Source organism: Tiliqua scincoides, chromosome 2 (genome assembly GCF_035046505.1).
Source record: "Tiliqua scincoides isolate rTilSci1 chromosome 2, rTilSci1.hap2, whole genome shotgun sequence".
NCBI classification, from domain to species: Eukaryota; Metazoa; Chordata; class Lepidosauria; order Squamata; family Scincidae; genus Tiliqua; species Tiliqua scincoides.
The window spans coordinates 205155471-205168360 of NC_089822.1; the positions used below are offsets into that span (position 1 = coordinate 205155471).

Consider the following 12890-nt stretch of genomic DNA (forward strand, 5'->3'; position numbering starts at 1 on the left):
GCCTCCTCAGCAATCAGTCTTCCCCTTAATAAGTATCATGCTTGTATTAAATAATTAATGGATACTTCACAAAAGATAAATTAAGTACACAGGAATTGGGTTTGTGTAATAATGTGCATCAAGTACAAGCACATATATTCCAATAATTGTGCAATAACGCACTCTTTTCTTCTCCATTTATAATTCAACCAGGGCATTCTGTGTGTAACAAATACATAAATGTCTTTCATTGTGATAACTAGTCAAGTGGGTTTTCCTGCTGGGGCATACAAGATATTCCTATTGTTAGGCAGCTTTTAGTACATGCCTATTAAAGTGGATTCAGATTCAACTGTGCAACATTCAAGAAAACCTAGATGAGAGCCAGGGTGGTGATGAGCACTCTGTGTTGAACTTCCCTATTCAGTGATGCACTGAGTAACTTGGATCAAGAAAAGCAAACAAGACCCCAACAGTCAGGAGATTAAGAATGCAAAAGGCTACAAATCCAAAACTTGCAACTTCATATCCTCCAGTGTTAGCAGCATTCCTTGCAATTAAAGTGGTTTGATACTGCAGTTCAAGCTAGCAGTTAATATGGTAAGACAAAGGGGAGGTTTATAAAACTGGTCAAGAGACACTCTTTGAAAGAACCGTTTATTGATACTGAAATTTGTGTGTTTATCTCCTGGTTGACAAAAATCTTCTCATGTGGTCCTTTAAAAAAAGTTTTATCACAACATTGTCTTGTGCTCTCTTCCCATTCTGTTAAGTGTCTCCCTGACCCAGTCCTCCAGCTGGGAGAGGTTCAGCCTTGGGGCTGGGAAGTAAGGCAAGACATCTTAGGGCTTGTTGCCCCACAAAATAAGCATGTCAGCCCAGAGGAAAGATCTAACCCAGAAGAAAAAAGCAGGCATCAGTCAAGGCCTCCACAAAGAAGCGCCTTTAAAAATAAAACAGAATCAGCAACATAGTCTACTGCAGCAAAAGGTTCACCCCCAAAGCCCCAGAATGGACTGGCACCCCAAGACAGAAGCTGTTTTACCACCTGGATCACTTCAAACGGAAATGAGAAAAACTAAAAGCTAAAGAAGAGAAATAAAATTAATTCCCTCTAGGAGTCCTGAGGAAAGTCTTAGATAATGCTTTTCCATGTGGCAGCTCACGTGCTAGAAGCAGCTGCTTGGTCTCCCCCTGAAACCTTCAGAATTCAAAGGGTGGACCTCAGTGGTTACACTGCTGTAATAAAGGCTTTTAATTGCTGACCCTGTGAGAGCAACTCATTTTGGCAGGGCTCACTAGAGTCACCAAATCCAAAGAGGGAGGAAAGGTTAATGCATCTTTTTGATTAAAAATGCTTGCTTGTTTTAATCAAAACTCTGAAAAGAAAAAAGGGAAGCTGTAGAATAATTTTGGATAACCACTGCCACTACGGTAAAATGAAATCAGGAAAGTGCTGTATCACTTGCTCAATGATGCAATGGTGGGGTTTAGCAAATTCTTTAGCTCTAGGAGCCAGACCACTATATAAATAAGAACCGATTCACCAGATTGACCAGAACTGCCACCAAAGAGAGCTAGACACAAACATACATGTGTTGACAGCCACAAGAGCAGCTACTAGCTTGGGCTGACTTCTCAGGGCTCTTTATTCAGACGTGCGCTCCTTAAAGAGCTAAACTAATGTGGACCTCTCACCTCCCCTGCCAATTCTGGCAAATTCTAGTTTTGAAGCATCTCTCTGCAGAGAACAGTCAAAATTCCAGTTCGGTGTGGCAGTTAGTTTCTACTGAAAGAGTTCGGAAACCATCAGCCATGTGTGGCTAATAAATGCTGAAAGGAAGAGGTAGCCTCTCAGGGCCAATAGGCATAGTGTTTTGCTGCCTGCAGACAGCACAGTGAGGGAGGGCACATGGGGATCATTAGCAGCTCTGACACACAGGGACAGGCAGAAGAGGAGCGCAGATGCTTCATGGTCACAACTGAGAAGGGGCATCCTCAAAGGTAATGAGGCTAGACTCCTGGCTAGCTACTTTCCCTGCAGCAAGAACGTCCCGGCTTTTCTCAGGGAGCAGTGGAGTATCAGCTTTGCTGCTTTCTTCATCATCATCCTCCATGCTGGGCCATGCTGACTGGTCTTCCACACGCTTCAACCGCTCATTTAGTGCCTTCAGGGCCAATTGTCTACAAAAAAAGAAAGTGTCACAAAGACTGAATGCAGGCTTGTTTGAATTACACAATATGTTTCATGGAAGACTATTCTACTAGTTCTAGATAGCCATTAATTGGAACAAAATACATGGGGGAAATTATATACTTGAACACACAAATTGAAGTATACCTCCTGTTTATCCTCTCTCCACAGCAGACAGGCAGTGCTCCCAACTCTGTACACAGCTATAAAAGTTTCTGGTTCACATTGCTGTGTATTCCGCATAATTTTTTTTAAAGTTCTGCTTCAACATTGAAGGCAATGGTCCCTCCCATTTCCCTTTAGTCCTAGGATCAAGTACTCTACTCTTGCAGTTATTCATTCTGTACTTGCAAACAGACCACCCAGAACACTATAGTGGCCTCAGAAATTAAGAAAGGACAGTGGGCTTCCAAATCTGAGGACACACAATTCTGGTTGCAAACTTATGCAGTTTGACTGAAAGTGTGCTTGTTTTCTCTCACACATGTACGTCTGGAAGGAGAAGAGATTGACATCTTTATTATTCCTCCTTTCAGCTCTAACTAGCCTATGTCACCAATTGCTGTGGACAGAAGTAGTTCTGGCAACTTAAACATTTGTCTTCCTGACCTAGACTAACAAATTCCAAAAGACAGTGAGTGATATATCCAAGCCCTGACAAATTACCCGGAAATGAATCCAATGAAGTCAATGGGAACCTTCTTAATGTGTTAAGAACTGGAATAGGAGACAAACTTTTTAAAGTCCTAACATTTTACCAGTAAGCAATTACTCTAAAGCAGTGGTTTCCAATCTTTAGGAGACCATGGACCATAGAGGCAAAAATTGGAATCACTGTGGTCTACATGCGGCTGTGGGTGGTCTGGTCTCTGCCCTCTCTGGTGGTTCATCTCCAGATTGTTCCCTCACGAGCAATCAGAGCAAACAGAGATACTTCAGTGGCTGTGGGCGGTCAGTTCTCCGCCCTGGCTTGTGGTCCGTGAGAGACTGCTTACTCAGCGAGACACTAAAAATGATCAAAAGTGATTTTTTTCCTGAGACCTCATGGACTATTTCTCAGGGTCTTGCAGACCATCTGTGGTCCACGAACCACAGGTTGGGAACCAGTGCTCTAAAGACCTAAAGTTATACCATCACAATATAATAATTCCGTATCAAAGGTAAAAGTAGACAAGTTCAAACAAAAGGCAAGTTTGATGAGTCACTTCAACTTCTGCACCAAGTAATGCATTAGGATGATTTTTCAGTGGTTCTGATATTCATAGAGACCATCACACCCAAAGGGTCTTTCTCTGTCATGCTCGGGAGGGGGAGGAGAGCACTCCCCTTGAAGGAAAAATTGACCAGTATAGCAGTCTTTTACTTTCTAGCAAAAAGGGGGAGGCTTTATATACAAAAGGACTTTGATCTTGCTTAAATCACCCATTTATTCACTAGGGTTCCAGTATGCACATAGAGTTTCTTATATGAGCAAAACTTTGTTTTACAAAGCAAGAGCTTCAAGCATTCAGGTACATGCAAACAGAGCTTTCCTGACCCTGAAGCAAATAGGAAAGCCTGTGGTTGTTCAGGAGCATGTAGTCTTAAGGCTGAGGATAAACTATGAGCTCAAAAGTACACACGACCCTATCAGATGTAAAAGATGTGATTTTAAAACATCCAATACAGAGCAACACTGTTGAAAATCACACCCTTCAACTTTCAAAAATGTCTCAGAGCAGCAGTTCCATTTTTCATTAACATGCTGGCTACAGAGTTCTATTCTTTAGTCAAGACATATAACATTTACATACACTGTCAAAACAGTGTGGCTATTAACACTTTCACTCAAACCTTCAGTTTAGCCAGACAGTCACAAAACAGTGTCCACAAACTGAGAACAGCACAACAACTACTTTTCCTAACAGGTTCTTCAAGTGATTTGTTCTTTCACCCTGAACCCACCAATGTTTGAAACTCACTTAAAGCAAAGTTCTCCTTAATAAACTGAGCCTGCAGCCCTGCCCTGAGGCATTGCAATTGCCCAGGCTGCCAACTAGCTCCAGACTAAGGTTCTAGCTAGCCAACTAGCTCCATAACTAAGGTTATGCAAAAGGTTCTGCATAAAATCAATTCATTTCATCCTCATCATTTCCAAGGAAAGGTTTACACTTTTAAAATCTAATTTTGCTTTAAAAATGTAAAAAGTACACTGTCAGCTTTTGACTTGAGAGTTCACAAAAAAGAAAAGTTCTGCCAACCCTGCGTTCAGTTGATGAAACAATCTGCTTTTACATTTTCTCCTTTTTGAAACTTCCTTGGGTAGCTGTTGTAATTAGGGGCTTCGAAACCATGACTACTTTGCACTGTGCCCAAACCAAACCATTTCTTGGAGTCAACACACAACATGACGAGCAAGGGAAAAACTAAACTTCCCAATTTGGCATATTCTTCCAGAGAAATCTGAACAGCACAAACCAAAGCATGTCTACTCAGGACCCACGGTGTTCAGTGGAACCAACTCCCAGGTGTGTACAGGATTTCAGCTTAATTTTGTTTCTTTTACTTTAGCAAGACTATTTTCATGCTTAGTTAAAAATAGTATTTTTGCAGGAATAGGAATTTCAGGGGCAAACCATGACTTTTAAAAGAAAATGTGATGTGTTTTTGAAGTATCTGAATCGGTCGAATGTTTACTGTATGGATTCCAAGCACAAAAAAGCATAACTACCTGCAGTTTTGCTTCTCTTCATTGTCCTTCAGTTCTGCTCAAATCTTATTTGCTTAAGACAATATAAATCATCTCAATGTCCTTAATTACACATTGGCCTGGTTGTCAGGAATGGGAACACAACCCAAATAAATGCTGCACCCGTGGCACTCCCTCCTCCAAGACCACAAAACTTCAATTGAAAAGTCTTGTGTTGTTAAGCTACAGCTCTGCATGTCGTATGAACCCAGAAACTGTGGTTTACTAACCAGAATCAAATCCTGATTTCATATCTTGGCCTGTAAATCATAACATAATTCCTTCACACAAAATGAGGAGAGAATGTGCAGGCTTGGTACTTATTTGGCTTATTTGGCTTGGTACTTATGTTCTTTATCCAACAAACCATGATGTGTGATCTGGGCCAATATATATTTTCAGGGCCCCTTCACCTGTTACATACAAACCCTACATTTCCACATGTTACTATACTTTCTGAACTTAAGAACATAAGAACATAAGAACAGCCCCACTGGATCAGGCCATAGGCCCATCTAGTCCAGCTTCCTGTATCTCACAGCGGCCCACCAAATGCCCCAGGGAGCACACCAGATAACAAGAGACCTCGTCCTGGTGCTCTCCCCTACATCTGGCATTCTGACTTAACCCATTCCTAAAATCAGGAGGTTGCGCATACACATCATGGCTTGTACCCCATAATGGATTTTTCCTCCAGAAACCCGTCCAATCCCCTTTTAAAGGCGTCTAGGCTAGACGCCAGCACCACATCCTGTGGCAAGGAGTTCCACAGACCGACCACACGCTGAGTAAAGAAATATTTTCTTTTGTCTGTCCTAACCCGCCCAACACTCAATTTTAGTGGATGTCCCCTGGTTCTGGTATTATGTGAGAGTGTAAAGAGCATCTCCCTATCCACTCTGTCCATCCCCTGCATAATTTTGTATGTCTCAATCATGTCCCCCCTCAAGCGTCTCTTTTCTAGGCTGAAGAGGCCCAAACGCCGTAGCCTTTCCTCATAAGGAAGGTGCCCCAGCCCCGTAATCAGCTTAATCGCTCTCTTTTGCACCTTTTCCATTTCCGCTATGTCTTTTTTGAGATGCGGCGACCAGAACTGGACACAATACTCCAGGTGTGGCCTTACCATCGATTTGTACAACGGCATTATAATATTAGCCGTTTTGTTCTCAATACCCTTCCTAATGATCCCAAGCATAGAATTGGCCTTCTTCACTGCCGCCGCACATTGGGTCGACACTTTCATCGACCTGTCCACCACCACCCCAAGATCTCTCTCCTGATCTGTCACAGACAGCTCAGAACCCATCAGCCTATATCTAAAGTTTTGATTTTTTGCCCCAATGTGCATGACTTTACACTTACTGACATTGAAGCGCATCTGCCATTTTGCTGCCCATTCTGCCAGTCTGGAGAGATCCTTCTGGAGCTCCTCACAATCACTTCTGGTCTTTACCACTCGGAAAAGTTTGGTGTCGTCTGCAAACTTAGCCACTTCACTGCTCAACCCTGTCTCCAGGTCATTTATTAAGAGGTTGAAAAGCACCGGTCCCAGGACAGATCCTTGGGGCACACCGCTTTTCACCTCTCTCCATTGTGAAAATTGCCCATTGACACCCACTCTCTGCTTCCTGGCCTCCAACCAGTTCTCAATCCACGAGAGGACCTGTCCTCTAATTCCCTGACTGTGGAGTTTTTTCAGTAGCCTTTGGTGAGGGACCGTGTCAAATGCCTTCTGAAAGTCCAGATATATAATGTCCACGGGTTCTCCCGCATCCACATGCCTGTTGACCTTTTCAAAGAATTCTATAAGGTTTGTGAGGCAAGACTTACCCTTACAGAAGCCATGCTGACTCTCCCTCAGCAAGGCCTGTTCGTCTATGTGTTTTGAGATCCTATCTTTGATGAGGCATTCCACCATCTTACCCGGTATGGATGTTAGGCTGACCGGCCTATAGTTTCCCAGGTCCCCCCTCTTTCCCTTTTTAAAAATAGGCGTGACATTTGCTATCCTCCAATCTTCTGGTACCGTGGCTGTTTTGAGGGACAAGTTGCATACCTTAGTCAAGAGATCTGCAACTTCATTCTTCAATTCCTTAATAACCCTTGGGTGGATGCCATCAGGGCCCGGTGACTTATTGATCTTTAATTTATCAATGAGGTCTGAAACATCTTCTCTTTTAACCTCTATCTGACTTAACTCCTCGGTCAGGAGGGGCCGTTCGGGCAGCGGTATCTGCCCGAGGTCTTCTGCCGTGAAGACAGATGCAAAGAACTCATTTAATTTCTCTGCCATCTCTAAGTCTCCTTTTATCTCCCCTTTCCCTCCCTCACCATCCAGAGGGCCAACCGCTTCTCTGGCGGGTTTCCTGCTTCTAACATATTTGAAGAAGCTTTTATTATTCCCCTTAATGTTGCTGGCCATGCGTTCCTCATAGTCTCGCTTGGCCTCCCCTATCACCTTCTTACATTTCTTTTGCCACAGTTTATGTTCCTTTTTATTCTCTTCATTAGGGCAAGACTTCCATTTACGGAAGGAAGCTTCCTTGCCCTTCACAGCCTCTCTAACTTGGCTGGTTAGCCATGCCGGCACCCTCCTGGATTTAGTGGAACCCTTCTTTCTTTGCGGTATACACCTCTGCTGGGCCTCTATTACTGTTGTTTTAAGCAGCCTCCATGCACTCTGGAGAGACTGGACTCTTTTTACCCTCCCTTTCAACCTCCTTCTAACCAGCCTCCTCATTTGAGGGAAGTCCGCCCGTCGGAAGTCAAGGGTTTTTGTTAGAGATTTGCCTGGTATTCTTCCCCCAACGTGCACGTCAAAACGGATCGCAGCATGATCACTGTTCCCCAATGGCTCAGTAACGTTTACATCTCTAACCAGGTCCTGCGTACCGCACAAAATTAAATCCAGAGTCACCTGTCCTCTGGTGGGCTCCTTGACTAGCTGATCTAAGCCACAGTCATTTAGCACGTCAAGAAATCCGGTTTCCTTATCGTGACCAGAACACAAATTGACCCAGTCTTCTGAAAAGGAGACACTAGTATGCAAATAAAAAAGGATAGATATACACATAGAAACTTTTATTGTCTTGGGTGCATGTTCCAATTTATTTGCACAGAAGCATGTGAAGTGATCACCCTCATAAAGGAATTCTATCTGACAAGCACTCCAATACCACAGACTACACCAGGAAGTTCTATACAGGCAGCTTAAAGAAGAGGCTTTGGCTCAGTGACAAGAGGCCATGCTTTGTTTGCAGAAGGTTCCAGGTTCACTTTTGGTTCACACTCTGACATCTCCAGGCAGCGTTGGAAAAGACCTGAGCCTGAAATCCAAAGGAATCACTGCCAGCCATTGCAGATAAGATTGAGCTACATGGACTGATGGTCTGACTCCACAGAAGGCAGTTACCCAAGTACATCAACCTAAATCCTACATAAATTCCATGTCCTCCTGACTACAGTGGCTTTGCAGTTGTATAAACATGAACTGTATAAGCCAAAGAATGCAGATTGAGACATGACATTTTGGGTAGTCCTTTAAAAATACACTTCCTGCATGGCTAAGAAATATAAGCCTGTCAATAATACTCAAGGAAGTTTAAGTCCATGGTTAACAACAGATAGCAACTGAAGCTGCTTCTTTAAATCTTTTGGTCATGTACATAAGCAATTGGAAACAGACAATTCTTACAATTCTCTTGCAAGAAAGTCTACTATGGGATAAGCTATAGAATAGACAGATTCTTCCTTCAATACCCTTCCCAACAGCTCTGCACACAAGCCTAGGAATTAATTTTGTATTTTAGGAAAGTTACCTCCTTCGTTCTGCGTCCTGAGGATCTGTTCCAGGCAAGCTGATAGTGATGGATGAAGGGGCACCAACATCATAACGTTTCACTGTTTTCCGACACACTTTCACCTTCACCAAGAGGCTGTGCACAAGGTTAGCTATGAAGCCAACCACTGGTTGTAGGATTTCAGGAAAGAATGTGGCAAATGAAAAGTGGTCTGACATGTCGCCACGTCCTCTGCTGTGCCTCTGATAAAACCGGAGATATATCCAACTGGAAAGCACCCCAAAGCCATAAGAGGCCAAGACATTGCTTTCAATGAGGGTCGTTAATCTGAGAACAGCCAGGATCAGGAGCAAGAGCATGGGGACCACCTTCATCCGAACCTGTGGAACCTTCAAAACAGTACTGTCACCCATGGTCTGTTTGAGGGCCACCAAGACGCCACCGAGGAAGCCCAACATGCCATAGATGCGAACAGTAAATAGGTAAGAGAGATTGAAGGACGCTACATAGGTGAGAAGGTAAGCAAAGGCCCCCAGGAGCCCGACAGACACGTTGACCACGGCGAAGAAGATCAAGAGCTCCAGGGCTCCCCACAGAGGCTCCAGCAGCCTTCCGGCCACCACCACCGTGGCCAGGCTGACTGCCACATCCCAGACGTGGTTCTCCACCAGGCTGTGGGTGGCCAACGTCCAGACCCAGAAGTTGGGGGGGAAGAGGTACCCGGGGGTCACCCCGAGCGCAAAGGCTGTGTCCACCGCGAAGGAGAGAAGGTAGAGCAGCAGGACGGCTGCGCAGATGGCCTTCACCACCACGCTGGTGCTGGCCAGCGCAGCCAGGAAGTGTTGCCGGGCCACGGGCAGGTACCTGTTCATGGTGGTGCCCGCGGGTCAGGCCCTGGACCAGAGTGCTGCTCGGGGGCGGAGGAGCGACCCCTCTTCGTCAGTGGGGACCGCCGCCCGGCCCCATCGTCTTCTCCACGCGGCGCCTGGCTCCAGGCCTCTCTGCCCTCCTCACCCGGGAGGGCTGGCCCCTGGGGGCGCCGCAGCACGGGGCGACGACGGCTCTGCTCCCTGAGGGGTGGAGCGGGGGGGCGGGCGCCTCAGAGCCCAGCGGCCAGCCAGGCGAGGGCGCGACTCGTTGCCAACAGCGGCCGCAGCCCAGCGCCTCGCGGCCCCATCCAGTCCTGCGGCAGCCCTCGCCTCAGCCTCTCACGAACCGCCGCGGAGGCTGAGGCCTTCTCGGCCCACCCGGTGGCTGAGGTGGGGCCGGCGCCTTCCGCTGGCCCCGCCTCAAGCAGGGGCCCTGCCGCTCTCCGCGGCCTCTGCTCATACGCAAACAAACAGCGCAGGTGCGCGTGCGTGGCGAGCCTAAGGGCTGCGCGGTGCACGTCGGGAAACGAAGGCTTGGCGCTCCCGCGGAGTGAAGCGCGTATGTGGACCCAGGACTACGAATCCCGGAATGCACCGGGCTGGGGGGACTGCCCAGAGGGCTCTACTGAGCTCGCGCTCTGAGGCCTGGAGGCCGGAATCCGGAGCTTTCTGTGGCTGGGCGGGGGTGCCTTATTTCCTCCAAGCGGGTGGACCACTTCCGCTGCCTGTTCCTCGGGACTGCGAAGACCTCAGCGCGGGGCAGGGCGTGGCCGCCGTAGCCCGAGAGCACCGCTGCGCCTGCAGTCTTCGCAGTCCCGAGGAGCAGGCAGCGGAATTGGTCCACCAGCTTGGAGGAAATGAGGCATCCCGAAGGTTGTGGTCTTTTGCCTTCCCCGCAGTGATGGCCGGTTGCAGGGAGGGGCCTGGGCTGCACGTGGGGCTCTTTCCCCGCGAAGGCTCGACCAGTGCCGGGAGGGCGAGACTGTGCACTTACTGAGGCTGCCCTCCTAGCCACACTTGCCTGGGAGTAAGCCCTACTGACTGGAATGGAGCTTACTTCTGAGTAGACACGCACATGCTGGGGCCCCGAGGCTGCAGTCCAAGCCACACTTGCCTGGGAGTAAGCCCCATTGGCTAGAATGGACCTGCTTCTGAGTAGACACGCACAGGCCGGGGCTCTGAGGCTGCCCTCCTAGCCACACTTGCCTGGGAGTAAGCCCCATTGACTAGAATGGAGCTTACTTCTGAGTAGTCAGGCACAGGTTTGGGCTCTGAACTGGCACCCTCCCCCCCATCCTAAGCACGTCTAGTGCTCAAAACTAGCCCCACTGGGTTTTAGGGGATTTTCCGATAGTATCTGCTGGCCTATGATGGCAGCCCCAGTAAAACTTCTGTGTAAGCATGTTCTGGTCTGTACTGCACAGGACAAAGATCAGCCGTGAGTTTTGTAAGGTGTTGAGTGAACTGTGGAAAGCAAATAATGAGGAATGTGAACACCTGAGAACAAGAAGGCTCAGGAGTATTTTTCTTCAGCCACCTTGAACATAACATAAGAACAGCCCCACTGGATCAGGCCATAGGCCCATCTAGTCCAGCTTCCTGTATCTCACAGCGGCCCACCAAATGCCCCAGGGAGCACACCAGATAACAAGAGACCTCATCCTGGTGCCCTCCCTTGCATCTGGCATTCTGACATAACCCATTTCTAAAATCAGGAGGTTGCGCATACACATCATGGCTTGTACCCCATAATGGATTTTTCCACCAGAAACTTGTCCAATCCCCTTTTAAAGGCATCCAGGCTAGACGCCATCACCACATCCTGTGGCAAGGAGTTCCACAGACCAACCACACGCTGAATAAAGAAATATTTTCTTTTGTCTGTCCTAACCCGCCCAACACTCAATTTTAGTGGATGTCCCCTGGTTCTGGTATTATGTGAGAGTGTAAAGAGCATCTCCCTATCCACTCTGTCCATCCCCTGCATAATTTTGTATGTCTCAATCATGTCCCCCCTCAGGCATCTCTTTTCTAGGCTGAAGAGGCCCAAACGCCGTAGCCTTGAGCTCCAGCATGTTGTAATGCTCGCACAAGGCTGCCTGATACAAAAAAACACACACACACACACAAAACCAAGGTGATTAGTGCCCCTGATTTCAGAACAGCTTTATAATTTTGTATCAATACCACATCTTAGGGTTTTTTTCTTTTTAACTTTGGGGGAACGTTGCCATTTCAGGTGGTGGTGGTGGTACAAAATAAACTGATCACAGTCAAGATTAAATTGTGAAATGTTATGGGCACTGTCCAAATAAATCAAAGTGCTGTTAAAGCTGTAATGTAGAGGTTCCCAAACTCAGTGTTGTGACAAGTCTCCTGAGGTGCACTGCTGAGCCACTTGGCAGCACAATCCTAAAGCACCCCATCAGACTGCGGAACAGAGGCTCTGCTCCATATGCTGTGCATCATTTCACTGGTTGGTGGCTGCCCTTACCTGTTTAGTGCTGATTTCAGGGTTGTCTGGGGTAGCGGGACCAGGAAGTATGTGCCAATGACATCATCACGTTGCATCATTGGCACTATTGGGTTCTGTGACCAGCACGAGTAGGGTGTCACAAGCCCAGTAAGTTTGGGAAACGCTGCTGTAGCCTACTTTATATAGGCTAATAGGTTCTGAGCTGTCTGTGACAGAGATCTTGGGGTGGTGGTGGACAGGTCGATGAAAGTGTCAACCCAATGTGCGGCGGCAGTAAAGAAGGCCAATTCCATGCTTGGGATCATTAGAAAAGATATTGAGAACAAAATGGCTAATATTATAATGCCGTTGTACAAATCAATGGTAAGGCCACACCTGGAGTATTGTGTCCAGTTCTGGTCGCCGCATCTCAAAAAAGACATAGCGGAAATGGAAAAGGTGCAAAAGAGAGCAACTAAGATGGTTACTGGGCTGGGGCACTTTCCTTATGAGGAAAGGCTATGGCATTTGAGCCTCTTCAGCCTAGAAAAGAGATGCCTGAGGGGGCACATGGTTGAGACATACAAAATTATGCACGGGAAGGATAAAGTGGATAGAGAGATGCTCTTTACACTCTCACATAACACCAGACATCCACTAAAGTTGAGTGTTGGGAGAGTTAGGATAGACAAAAGAAAATATTTCTTTACTCAGCATGTGGTTGGTCTGTGGAACTCCTTGCCACAGGATGTGGTGATGATGTCTGGCCTGGACGCCTTTAAAAGGGGATTGGACAAGTTTCTGGAGGAAAAATCCATCACGGGTTATAAGCCATGATGTGTATGTGCAACCGCCTGATTTTAGA

The 12890-nt window shown here is 46.8% G+C and overlaps 1 protein-coding gene and 1 long non-coding RNA gene across 2 annotated transcripts in view; one reads left to right on the forward strand and one right to left on the reverse strand.

Annotated features, from left to right (window-relative positions):
- Window positions 1-622: 622 nt before the first annotated feature.
- TMEM115 (transmembrane protein 115) lies at window positions 623-10023 on the reverse strand. The gene is made up of 2 exons (XM_066616163.1): window positions 8720-10023; window positions 623-2163 (listed from the first exon to the last, which is right to left on the reverse strand). The coding sequence occupies exons 1-2, from the start codon at window positions 9571-9573 to the stop codon at window positions 1956-1958; spliced, it is 1062 nt and encodes a 353-aa protein (XP_066472260.1). The 5' UTR covers window positions 9574-10023; the 3' UTR covers window positions 623-1955.
- A 316-nt stretch (window positions 10024-10339) lies between these two features.
- LOC136639766 (uncharacterized) overlaps window positions 10340-12890 on the forward strand; it is a 52601-nt gene continuing 50050 nt past the window's right edge. The window contains exon 1 of the long non-coding RNA XR_010793721.1: window positions 10340-10443. This is a non-coding gene — a long non-coding RNA (uncharacterized lncRNA). The remainder of the gene's footprint in view (window positions 10444-12890) is intronic.

What these genes read in the sequence shown, in the direction of transcription:
- TMEM115 (XM_066616163.1), bottom strand. Translation starts at nt 9,573, where the DNA reads ATGAACAGGTACCTGCCCGTGGCCCGGCAACACTTCCTGGCTGCGCTG. An exon ending in CAGGACGCAGAACGAAGGAG is followed by an intron (nt 2,164 to 8,719) that starts GTAACTTTCCTA and finishes CTTTTTTTGTAG; the next exon opens with ACAATTGGCCCTGAAGGCAC.